General features: G+C 44.6%; 1 protein-coding gene across 1 annotated transcript; it reads left to right on the plus strand.

Annotated features, from left to right (window-relative positions):
* The first annotated feature begins 735 nt into the window (after positions 1 to 735).
* On the plus strand, positions 736 to 12,797 carry SH2D1B (SH2 domain containing 1B). Its single transcript, XM_033052309.1, has 4 exons — positions 736 to 1,093; positions 4,889 to 4,952; positions 7,213 to 7,381; positions 11,864 to 12,797. Exons 1-4 carry the CDS (start codon positions 960 to 962, stop codon positions 11,902 to 11,904), a joined length of 408 nt encoding a protein of 135 aa, XP_032908200.1. The 5' UTR covers positions 736 to 959; the 3' UTR covers positions 11,905 to 12,797.
* The last annotated feature ends 107 nt before the right edge of the window (positions 12,798 to 12,904 follow it).

Here is a 12,904-nt window from a genome sequence, read left to right on the forward strand (position 1 = left end):
GTTTGCCAACACCCAGAGATGCGGCTTATAGTCCGTGCGGCTTGTATTCCTGAAATTACTGTAATTCCTGAACTAAGATACCATCTGGAAATGGTCTTAGTGTGATGCATGATCAACTTGCAATTAAACACACAAATGTTAGCTTAAGATCTTTTCGTGTACAAAGTTGTCAGAGAAAAATCATGAATGTAACAGTTACATGTAAAACATGGTTGTTTTTGCTTAGTGTTCCATCAGTATTTACCTTGGTTTTTTCACAGATTATTTTTCTTTGTGATCAAGGTGACAGCAGTCCCTGCATTTCACACTGTTCCTCTATTAAACACCTTGTGTCATTCTACACATTATTTTGATGAAATTTGTTTAAACCTCTGGATGAACAGAGAATTGCCAAGTTTTTTCTGGCACTTTCTATGTTTCATGACTGAGGCTGATTAAAACATCACAAACACTTATTTTCCCTTCTCAAAATCACCTGAATGAATATAAGAGTGCTTTTAGATCATTTTATCCTCCCCTATATAGTCCTGACTTATTTGTGAAGCATAGCACCCTATTTGCTGGGTGTTGAGCCACTTTAAACATAAAAGTAAACTTAAAAATATAACTATACCTCAGTGTGAACTTAATGATTCCATAGCTTAGAGGTGTGATACAGAACCCAAAAGTCTGCTGGTATAATGTGACGAAATTGTCTTCCTTTTTGATGTGGACTGTGACCAGTGTAGACCAACCCTTTCCTGCCTCCACGGAGCTCATGAGCTGTCAAGCTGCAGAGCTAACCCACCTCACTGGGGACAGCTCAGTAAACACCACAGACAAACTCCTGTGTGCCCTTGGCACATCCAACTTCAGATATCTGCAGGAAGCTGCCTTTGGAATAAGTCTTCTTTTCATCCAGGCTTTTGATTTGCTCTAGAAGTCCTCTGAAAGGCAAGATATCTTGTTTTCTTTTGTCCATGGAATTCCCATTTTTTCATGGGAAGATAACAAGAAAAGCCTGTGAAGAGCTGCTGACCAAGAAGAAAAAGAATGGCAGCTATTTAATACGGGAGAGTGAGAGTGTGGAAGGAGCCTTGTGTCTCTGTGTTTTGTAAGTAATATTGATTTTTTATGAGTTTTCAGTTGGATCCAAAGACAACAACCATCTTCTCTAACATTAATAGTTCTTCCCTGATATTAATAGACCCCAAGGGAGTGTGTCTGTGTATTCAAATAGTGCTGGTTACTTTAGGTTTCCTTTATAGTGATTAGTGAGAGGGTGGCATTTCCAAAAGATCCTTTTATGTAACAGATGGTAAATGAACTATAATCTGGTGATGCTGGTCTCTCTCAGCAGAAAATAAGGGGAGCCCAGAGAAAACAGCTCAGCCTGCCAAACCATGCTAAGAACCTAAGAGTAACTGCCTCTGTAATGATGAGTAAACAGCATTTTAGCACTGCTGAGACACTGAAAAATCCCATGGCGTGTTACAAAACACTCCCTTCTTTGTAGAATTTCTGTCTGATGAAAGCTCAGACTTGAGTTTCAAAAGAATTTTGTCCGATATAAGAACATAGGCTGAGGCTGAAAATAATAAACTTCGGTCTGAATTCATATCCACAGACAAGATGGGCATAGAAAAGTTCTATTTCTAGTCCAAAGCTTTAGTAACTACAGTTAAAATTTTATTATTTTCTTTTTCTGCAGGGAATAGCACTTTTATTTTCCTTTTTGCACTTTTCATATAATTGATCTGCATTCAAAGTTTAAAAACCAGAATCTAGGTCTTTGTTTGAACCTATGAGGTTTTGCACTCTCATTGCAGATATGTTTGAGAGTGACACAAAAACCTTTAAACACATCTAATTAATTTTAAAAAAGGAGAAGATGCTTTTATCAATCACAGAAAATTAATTTCTGATAAACAAGTCCATGGAAATGATTTGTGGAAAGACTCTATGACTCACAGAGTAAGGTATAAAGTAGTTATATGTTTTATTCAGTGCCGCCGCTCCCTCTCTTTTATTTATCATTTCTTATCATGAAATGTTACATGTGCATCAGGTTTCACAATACATCTGTGTATATTCATTCCCTAGCCCCGCCTAGCCCCGCTTCGTATTAGAATTACAAAGTCCTCCTGCACTTGAGCAGTGCTTTCTGGTGGTCCTAAGGTGGTGGTCGGGATGAAGTAGGATGAGTCTTCCTCTGAGCTGAGCTTTTCACCTTGTCTCCTTGCACATGCTCCCTGGTCTCCTGGTCACAATTCAAACCCCAAGGTTGGTTTAGGCCAGTCCAGGGGTTCAAGGAACCTTTCCTATCTCAACAGCCTTGGCAATCTGGCATTCTTTCATCTTGCTTTGGCAAGCTGTCCCTTTCTTATCAAAATATCTTTGCATTCTCTCATCCTGACTTCTCAAGCACAGCAAATGTTAAGCAATATACCTTAAGCAATACCTCAACTGCTATTCTTAACCAATCCCTTTTAATTTCTGACCCCCTTGCTTCAGAGAGGGGAGAAAAAGGGAGAGAGAACTAGAGTACTACTGGGTTGGTGGGTAGAAGAAAGGAGGTCTGCAAAGTAACAGAATGAAGAGAAGAGAAATAGCAAGTGGGGGACAAACAGAGCCCTCAGCAAGGGAGCTACAGGAGCCTGCTTTCAGTATGGTGGGGAATGAGCCAATGCAGGGAATGAGGGGAGGGCAGGGAGATGGGAGAGAATGCACATGCATACCCTGTCAGAAGGGAAAAATGGGGAACCTGACACACAGGAAGAATGGCAATGTTAATTAGAATCTGAGTTAAGCTTTGTGTCACACCAACACAGTTACTTTTCCTTTCCTCTTTTTTTTTTAAGGGCAAAGCAGATTTGCCTGGTGATGTCTTGCAGACATACTTTGGCCTGTCTCATCTGCCTGCCACAATATTCTGTGCAGGCATGTGAAAAAACATGTGACTTCCAGTTTGTCTCTGTGGGTTTTAGTGTTAAAAGCTGATTAAAAACTGAAGTGTTTAGTGGATTTGATTGTAATCCTGACATGAATAAATGCCACAGTTAAATTTCAAGAGTGGCAGCAGCAGTGCACAGGTGGTGGCTTGCACAGGTCAGAGCAAGGCTTGTGTTCAGACAGCTCAAGGGATGGTGTTACTGCAGTGCCTGAGAACTGCCTCAGAAACTGCACTGCCTGGCAATGGTCCCCTAGGCACACTGCCCTAAAACTGGGGGCAATCAACACTGAAACTCTTAGTGATGTTCAAAGGCAACTTTTGAATTAGAATTGCATATTAACATCTTGTATAACACCTAAGATGGTTGATGTGCAAACTGATAAACCCTTCTCAAATTAACTGATCTGTGGGCAGAGATACTGATTCACTTGCTACAGCAAACCAACTTTCTTGTCCTTTTTTATTGGGATATGGGGGGGAGTGCACTTCCATGGGAGCCAGAACAGTGGGACTAGTTCAAATGCATCTCTCCTCTTATCAGGGAGGTGCACAGCTCTGCTGCTACACCTTCCTCCACAGCACACTGTCTCTTTCATCCACAATTATCCCAGGTCTCTGACAGTGCCTCGGTTCAGACCTACTGGTTTTGCTACTGTTCTCCTTGCTGTTCAACACACCATTCTCCCTCTCACCTCACTTTTCTCCAGACCAACCTTTTGGTTTATTTGTACCCTATTATTAACTCTTGGTAAGCATTTAGCAGTTAATGAGGAAACGGAAGTTTCTGTTTTAATGGTAGTTTCATGTTCATTTAGTAAAACTTACAGTAGCTGAATAATATCCAGGTAGTAACATTTTAAAATTTAATTGATCAGTAAAGAACAAGTTGCAAAAATGATCAGTTCCAGGTAGTTCTTTTACTCACTTCTCTGTCTCTGTGCAAAGAATGAGCACTCAAGTTTATAAAGTACTCTTCACCAAGGAATATGTGGATTTCCACAGTATCTCAAGAAGGCAAAAACTAAAATATGCATCCCTGTGATACCACTCTTTGAATTAAAATAAATCTGTTACTACTGGAAGCCTTATTCTGATCTCAGTTCATAGTAACTTTTTGGCAGAACAAAGTAGTTTATTTTCAGAGTAACCCTCCATTTCTGCACAAGTCCCCTGTGCCAGGTTTTTGCCCCAAGATTCTTCTACTCATGAAAGTTCACTTCACATAGCCACATAGGTATAGCTGAAGTTCTCCAGATGAACAAGCAAACCGGTTAAAAAAACTTGTTCTCAGATGCTTCTCCCCCTCTCCCCAACCTCCTCACTTATTTGTGATGTGTATTTTCTTGCAACTCTGCCACCTTTTTTGATCACAGTCACGATCTCCAGTTCACCTCCTGAGTTGCTGCTACTGTGGTATCTGATAAAGCTTTTATTTCTGTTGACAAAATACATCCAAAGACATCAATAGCCTCAGTGTTCAAAGAGCTGCATATCATGAAAAATAACAATAACTAAAACCCTGGGAAATGCAAAGGAAAAACATTATTCTTAGAAGTAGGAGCCATACAGTCATTTTCTGGGTGCTGTGACTGGAGGCCATTTTCTGCCAACATCTCTCCAAGAATTCAACAGCCTTCCTGTGAGAAATGCAAAATGAAGTTTAGGGCAGTGAGGAAGGTAAGAGATAGATGAGAGGAGATGATGTCTGTGGAATAAAATTACGCTTACTAAAGGCCTGTGTTGGGCTTAGTTCCTATGTTCTTTGAAATGCCTGCTTAGAGTAATCTTGTATTTCAAGATACTAAACCTTCACTCATTTTATAATCTCTAGGATCTCTTCTCTTTTGCTTTTCTGTCTCTGCCTCAGTTTTACTGCACTTCTCATGTCTTTAATATTGTTTGCAGATATGTCCCCTTCATTAATGTGATGTATTATGTGTATGATGTTTTTCACAGCTTTGAGGACCTCATCTACACTTACCGTATCTTCAGGGAACACCAAGGACATTTCAGAATACAGGTGAGTAACTCTCACTACATCCCTAAATAGTGCATTAAGGGTCATAGGTTTTTTTAAAAATAACAAATTAAAATGTTTTAGATTCATCTATGATCAATGATCATTTTATTCTATTGTCATTTTAGTCTATGATCATAGATTTTTTTTTAAATCCATAATACAATAGTGTAGAAAATATTTCCAAGTTTGCTGTCTACTCAATTCGTATTATAGATGAGCTCAAAAGGTAGCTCTTGTGTTTGTAAAATTTCCCTATAATCTAAGTGGCTCTGTTATTTATTAACCAGCTACTTTTTCATTTGACCATTTCTTTTTGACAGCACTGATGAAGTATCTATTACTTTTTTTTACTTTGTCTTGCTCCTAATTACCTTATTTCTACTTGAAAGTGCTGCTATTGTATGCAGCATCCCATAGGGATCTGGGATATTGCAATGATCTTTTTGATTTAAAGAATCTATAATTCTGTGTGATTGTGAGGCACCTCAAGTGACAATGCCAAAAACTGCTGCTTATTCAAGTAAAACAAGTGTAAGAGAGACTAATGCACCAATCAAATCCCCAGGCAATGTGAAAGGACACCTAAAAGCTGGCTCACTCCCCTGCTTGTAGTAGCACAGCCAAGAGGACTGCCAATACTAAGCAGCATTTAAGTGGAATGAGGAAATCACTTCATAAAGAACGCTCCAAGCTCTCATATGCTGGTAATTTATTGCTTATTAGTGGTTTTGCCTGCGTACAAAAGACACAATTTCTCATGAAGAAGAATGGTTTGCTGACAAAAAATACTCTGTTTTGGACCTTAGCCACTCTACTGGAGTTATGTTGTCATTCCTGTTAGCATGTAACACAGATATTTTTAGACTTTTCCATTCTTCCTTATAAAGTTTTGCCAATAACATGAAAGAAAAATTTGGTTCTTAAAAAATTTAAGTCAGATTATTTTGGCTCATTGAAATAATGTATTGATGGTGGAGGAGAGGTTATTTTGGTTTTTTTTTAAGGCCAGGTTCAGCCATGAGCATTCCAGAGTGCAGCAGGCTGGCCCCAACCAGCTAAGCACCCCCACAGCTGCTCACTCGCTCCTTCCTTAGCAAGACAGGGTGGGGGAAGAGAACACGAAGTGCAAAACTGAGGAAACTCCTGGAGCAGACAAAATAAGTCTAATAGGTAAATAGGTAAAGTTATGCTCTCTGCACAAGCAAAGCAAAGTTTAGCAACTCCCTTCCATCAGGAGGCAGGTGTTCAGTGACCTCCTGGAAAGTGAGGCCTGAGCACACACATAACCACAAACATCCTCCCTTTCCCTAAGCTTTTACTGCTGAGTACAGTGTCAGATGGGGTGAGATGGGATAGCCAGCATCTTGCACACCCCCAATCTACTCCCCAGGGGAACCCAGTGCAAGAAAGAGGCATCCTTCATGCTGCACGAGCACAGCCAAAACGTGGCTGTGTTATCAGCACTGTCACAGTCACAAATTCAGAGCGTAGCACTATGCAGGCTACTACGAAGAAAGTTAACTCATCCCAGCCAGACCCAGTACACAGAGGCACTGGCACCCAGTCCATCCAGGGCTGAATGGAAGATGAATGATGCAGAAAACCAAAGAAAATACATACATGTTTCTTTGTTAGCTAGGAGATTAAGCAAAACCAAAGCACCATTCTCTTTTAATGACTACTAGTAGGCTGCTCACTGTCTGTCACTGCCCTGAAGTCACAGCACTGTAAAGTCTGTGCACAGATCCCTGCAGCGCTGAGCTGCAGAAGCAGTCCTGTCATATGAACCCACACTTAAAAGAACAGTCTTTTGCACACTACCTTTGCTTGCCAATGCTGATATTTTGTAAAAGTTTGGGTTCTGTTTGTCACCTAGTTATTTAACGGCAACATTTTAAGTGAGAACTAAACATGTTGTCCCTAAACTTTTGCTCTAAGACCAGAGTGCAGTGTGTGATGCTGTCGCTCTTCAACACTCTGCTCTAGTGGATCACTGCAGCACACATCTATGCCAATAATTTAACTGATGTTCTTTTTGAAGAAATAAATAAATAAAAAGATGGTGAGGGAGGTTATTTTAGTGCGATAACCATGGCTCCAAACAGGCGTCCCTAGCATTTTAAGGACAGTGCAATATTCTGTCACCAAACTGTTTACAAAACTGCTCCTTGGTAAACAGAAACAACTTATCATTCTCCTCATTTAGAGGACTCCATGTGAAGGGAACTTGCAAACACATTTTGTTGTCCTTTCCTTACAGACTTCTGAAGGTGTTCCACAGAGGACCTTCAAAACATTAAAGGATTTAATATATGCTTTTGAAAAGCCAAATCAAGGACTGATAACAAACCTCCGCTACCCAGTGAAGAAACCGAAGGACTTGCGAAGAAGCCAGAGGCACAAGCCAGAAATGGACAGCATATATGATGGTGAGAAACTCTGCCTTTGTGGTTTTATTCAAGATGACAGCATTGACAGGTTTGTGGTGAAGACTTGCTAAATGTCTTCTTGCATGGACAGAAGTTTTACATCCTCCCTTCTCTCTTATGGTCACTGAAATGGTGATTCTTAGCTCACAGGTTACTTACCTTCACAAATGAACAAATTAAAATTACTAGAGATACACAATGATGAAAAAGCTGCCTACAGCTCTCTTGTTCATGGATGTCGATGCTTCTAGGCTGGAGAAGGCTGAGAACCAGTTTTATCCAATATGCTTCAGCCAAGGCACCAGGCCCTTGCACTTCACTGGGGATTGAGGCTGTCCTTTACTTTAATTGTCCAGGTTCTAAGATATTTTTATATAAAAACCTTACTCAGTTAGTTCTAAGAGGGCAGGTAAGCAAGCCACCTTGTGATTTGTATTCAAACATGACTAACTGATAACCGGCATACAGCCTTAAGCTCAGGATCACAGCTTTGGAACCAAAGTTCAGCCCAGGCGCAGGACAAGGATATGATGCTTCCACTGGACAGAATTATGCAGATGGATACAATAAAGACAGAGGTTCTCATAAAGCTTTAGACTGTTGCATAGCCCCATGTCATCCTTACATCCTTGTTTAGAGGAGCATGACTGTAGGTACTGTTGGTAACTTGCTGGTATCCCTCACACCATTCTTCATGTGCCTGCTGTACAACACAGCTGCAGCATCCCTTGAGACTGTTCCATGACCTCTGGCAGAGTGTGCCGAGAGCTCCAACCAGGGCACGTGTGATCAAGGGAAATCCTTTTGTTAAGTATAGATATCATAAAGGAAACAAAACTCTGGAGTCTCCACCCTGCCCTGTAATTTGCATCTCATCCCCAACAGCAGCTCAGCACAGTGGTGTGGGGCAGTGTTATGATCCAGTTATAAAAGTTACTAGAAAGGCCTCTGCCTGAATTAAGGTGCAAATGAGACCATAGGCCAGTGACAATAGTATGGGTTTTATCTGATAGTAAATATAAGAGGGAGAGAGAAAGGAGAGTTAAAAGAAGAGAAAGACATGGAGGGGACAGAAAGAGAGTGACAGAAAATGTCACCACTCCCTGGATTCCAACAATATTTCATTGATCCTCTCCAGCTGGTGTCCTTGGTGGTGAGGGTCCCCCCAGAAAGCACAGAATCTGATGGGTTAATATAGCTCAGGCTGGGTAGGAAAACCCAGGCACCTCCCTGGGGCAGGGGCAGTTTGCCATTGTCTGTTACAGCAGACTCTGGGTTTGTTGCATCACGTGCAGTCCTGTGGTGCAAGGCTTCAGGAATGACTTTGGGGGGTCTTTGATGGATTAAGGCATCCCCTCAGCTGCCTCTCACAAGAATGTCCCATGGATGTGTCCTGTGGGGTTGGGGGCTCCACAGCTGGGCCAGTCTGTGCAAGGGAGGATGGGCTCAGTGCCCACGACCAGAGGTTACAACACACCCAAACTTCCTCCCCCCACCTCAGCTGGGGGGGAAAATCTGTGCAAACCTGCCCCGAGCAAATGGGTCTGGGGGCTACAGCCTCCCCCACCCCAAAGCAATCCAGAGATGATTCTTAGCACAGTTACTGGGTTTGGCTCACATTCTTGTTTACTTGTTTGTTTCAGGTGATTGAAGAATGGGTTTCCCTTTTATGTCCCTTTCTGTCCAAAGTTCTGCTCAGGCATCTTCAGGGAGGCTTTTTTGGTTGTAGTTTCTTTATATAGTTTTTGTTACAATGAGCAGAATTTTATATCAAAGTTTGAGGCATGAACTGTTTCAGCCTGTGACAGGTAGCCCCTCTGTGCTGCAGAGGGTTCGCTGAGGTTTCACACATAAGAGCAACGCAACCACTCTGGCCAACTCTCCCAGCACTGCGTCCACTAAGCTGCAGTTTTGGGGCCTGACTGCAGGGCTGAGGGAAAGTCACAGAGACACATTTCCCATGTCTTCAACATTGAATTGTCACCTGTATCACAAGGTGATATGCCACATTTGCACTAAAAATGTTTTTATGGCTTCTTATCATTGCTGTTCCAGGGAGATGGAAAATACTGCCGTAACATGGATATGTTCTTAGAAAGAATCAGATGTAATACGTATTTTATTTTTGGTCCTGCAATAGGAATTTTTAGATGATACACAGAAGATGCACAATCTCCTCATCTGGACGCACAGGGAGGAAAACAAACCCTTTCATTTCAGTGTCAAAATACGTGTACAGTAATTTCACGAATACAAGCCGCACCAATTTGACCAAAATTTTGGTGGAAACCCGGAAGTGCGGCTAATATTCCGGGGCGGCTAATCTATTAACAAAATTCTAAAAGCTGCCAACACGGAAGTGAGAGCCCGCGGCAGCCCCAAGCCAAGCTGGAGCCCGGCCGGCCCCGGCAGAGGTGGGAAAGCCTGGCAGAGGCGGGGCAGGCAGTGCGGGGGGCGGGCGGTAGAGCCTGAGCCAGCAGGGTGGGGCAGGGGGGCGGCAGAGCCTGAGCCAGCAGGGCGGGGGAGCCCGGGAGAACTGGGGCTAGCAGTGCAGGGGAGCATGGCAGAAGCAGGAAGGCCGGCGGGTGGGGCTGCCTGGCAGCGGGGGAAGCCCAGCATAATCGGGGCCAGCAGCGTGGGGGAGCCCGGCGGTGCGGGGGCCTGCAGTGCCGGCCAGGGCGAGGAAACGCGGCGGCGGTGCAGACGGGAGGGGGCGGCCGGCGAGCCTGGTGGCGGCGGCGGCAGCCCTGCCGGCGGGGCGAGCGAAAGCGGCGCTCGCGAAAGCGGCGCTCGGCGAGCGAAAGCGCCGCCGCTCGCGAAAGCGCCGCCGCTCGCCGAGCGAAAGCGCCGCCGCTCGCCAAAGCGCCGCCGCTCGCGAAAGCGCCGCCGCTCGCCGAGCGAAAGCGCCGCCGCTCGCCGAGCCAAAGCGCCGCCGCTCGCCGAGCGAAAGCGCCGCCGCTCGCCAAAGCGCCGCCGCTCGCCGCCAAAGCGCCGCCGCTCGCCAAAGCGCCGCCGCTCGCCGAGCGAAAGCGCCGCCGCTCGCCAAAGCGCCGCCGCTCGCCGCGAAAGCGCCGCCGCTCGTCGCGAAAGCGCCGCGGGGCGGGGCGGGCGCGGCGCTCGCGAGGCGCGGCACAGGGCGAGCGAAAGCGGCAGCGGGGCGAGCGAAAGCGGCAGCGGGGCGGGCGGCGAGCCCGGCGGCGGCAGCCCTGCCAGCCGGGTGAGCGAACGCGGCAGCGGGGCGGTGCTGACGGGAGAGGGGGGCCAGCGAGCCCGGCGGCGGCAGCAGCACCACCCGGCCAGCCCCGCCGAGCCGTGGCGCTGAGCTGGGCCACCCGGCCCCGTCGGCAACCATGAGCGGGCCGAGCCTTCCTGGCCCCGCCCCGAGCCAGTAAAGCCCGCTATGCCGCGATCCTGTTACTAATTGGCCAATTTGTGAAAGCTGCGCACGGATTCTCGCGACGAACGAAAGTGCGGCTAATATTCGGGGTGCGGCTTATCTATTGACAAAGACAGCAACATTGTCGAGGCACCGGGGGTGCGGCTTATAATCCGTGCGGCTTGTATTCGTGAAACTACTGTAGTCTTCCATTAAAAATTGAGGCTTTTTAGAAATAATCAAACTACTTTGGAATTGTTTTTATTAAATTTTGATTTTAATTTCACTTTTACAGCATTACAAACTTCCCTCTCAGACTGCATGCCCACAGCAGGGGTTTATGTAAATGTCATGATGTCTCTCTCTGAAACAGGCACTACTCAAAGCACGGCAGGGCTCTCTAAAGCAAGCACCGTATTTCCCTGTCTCGTGTCCCTCATGTGCCACCAGCAGCTGGCTTTGCTACACATGTGGGACTGAGCGCTCCAGCACGACCAGTGGGACACCTCAAGGGACTGGGGTCACGATCCTGGTGGTTGGAAATATTTGAGCTTTGTTTTCTAGCCTAGGAACAGCTCTTCTGAGGGCAGCTGCTTGAAGAGCAATAGGTTTCCATACAAGCATTGAATTTCTGCCTTTTCCCTGGCTTCTCAAAAACCATAACCAATGTGATGAAGTGTAAGAGAGAACAGGATTTTTCAGGCTCTCCTCCTTTAGTTGGGATGAGAGATTTTCTCTTGGGTATTTATTTACAAAAGAAGGGATGTGTTCTGCCAGTCACAGATATCTCAGCTATTGATCTGATTCACCAAGAATGGACAATTTCTAACATTTGACTGTTCCTCAGGAAGGAGGGGGTCTCACGTGGATACACCTATTTACAACAGAGCTTACTGGCTCAGAAAAGGCTTTGCCTGCAGGCGTGTTCCTGAAGAATCCCCATAGGACAGAGGGCCTAGACTTTGGCCCTGCAATAGCAGAGAGAACACCGAGAAACCAAACTGAGTTAGTGATACGTGCCCTGCCACAGGCTGTGCTGCTTCCTGTGGCCTTTCAGAAGAGTGCCTTGCAATGACTTTTTTTTGTTTGTATCAATTACTTCACAGAAGTTGATGACAGTGGTGATTACGTCCACGTCTTACCCTGATGGATCTGCACCTGACGGTTTGGGAAGCTGCCATTCCAGGATGTGCTCCGGCACAGTGCCTCAGCTGCAGAGCTTCCAGCTCAGTGTCCTCTGCTCCAGATCTGGAATTACCCTTCTCCTTTTGCAGAGTACCAGTAGATCCTGTACAAGCTGTCATGCATGTTTGCTCAGCAATAAAAGAAGCACTTTTTGTCACAGACACACACAGGTATGGGGGGAAGGTAGCTTGTGTCCAAGTGTCTTCTGGTGGTTTTTAGCCAGAAAATTGTCCAAGATGTTGACTGCTAGAGTGAACATTGTTAGAAGGCAGCAATATAAATACCTTAAATGAATGGGCATAAAGCAGAAATTTATGGCAGAATTTATAGGTATTGATAAAAACTATATATGACAAAACTATTGGCATTGTAAGATGCTTTAAAACCCCCACACTCCGTTATTTTGCACATGATTCATGTTACCTCATTGTTGGAGGAGTGAATAGTATTTCAGCAATGTCAAGGAATACTTGTAGTCCATAGTCTGAATAATGCAAATTAAAACAAAAATGCTGTGTTAAATCCATGCTATAAAAAACTAACCAACCAGAGGAAAATGGTTTGAAATACTTTTAATGTTGAGGAATGGTTCTGTCAGATTACAAGAGGACTACGAGTTCTACGTGCATGTCAGTATGAACACATCATTTTTTAATAAGTTCTGTACATAAAGGAACGCTTACTCCATTTCATTTTCTGCTGCCATTGGTTCTGTATTATGTATATATCTTTTGTTGTTTGTTTGTTTTAAATGTAAGAATTTGCTTAATATCACCTCAAATTTTAAATATTTAATAAATACTTTAGTTCTGAAGGTGGCTTGCAACTAGCAGCCACAGACAGAACTGGAATGTATGTCCCGAGTCTTCCAGTCACTGCAACAGACTGCCTCACCCTTTGAGACTGTGAGGAAGACATTTGTATTGGTTGTATGTTTAAGACCCCTCAGAAATTATCTATAT

Source organism: Catharus ustulatus, chromosome 2, assembly GCF_009819885.2.
Source record: "Catharus ustulatus isolate bCatUst1 chromosome 2, bCatUst1.pri.v2, whole genome shotgun sequence".
NCBI lineage: Eukaryota > Metazoa > Chordata > Aves > Passeriformes > Turdidae > Catharus > Catharus ustulatus.

Bases quoted from the DNA above. Each gene is read 5' to 3' on its own strand.
- SH2D1B (XM_033052309.1), top strand. From the start codon at position 960: ATGGAATTCCCATTTTTTCATGGGAAGATAACAAGAAAAGCCTGTGAA. The intron at 4,953-7,212 runs GTGAGTAACTCT...CTTTCCTTACAG, and splicing joins AAGGACATTTCAGAATACAG to ACTTCTGAAGGTGTTCCACA. The intron at 7,382-11,863 runs GTGAGAAACTCT...ATTACTTCACAG, and splicing joins AATGGACAGCATATATGATG to AAGTTGATGACAGTGGTGAT.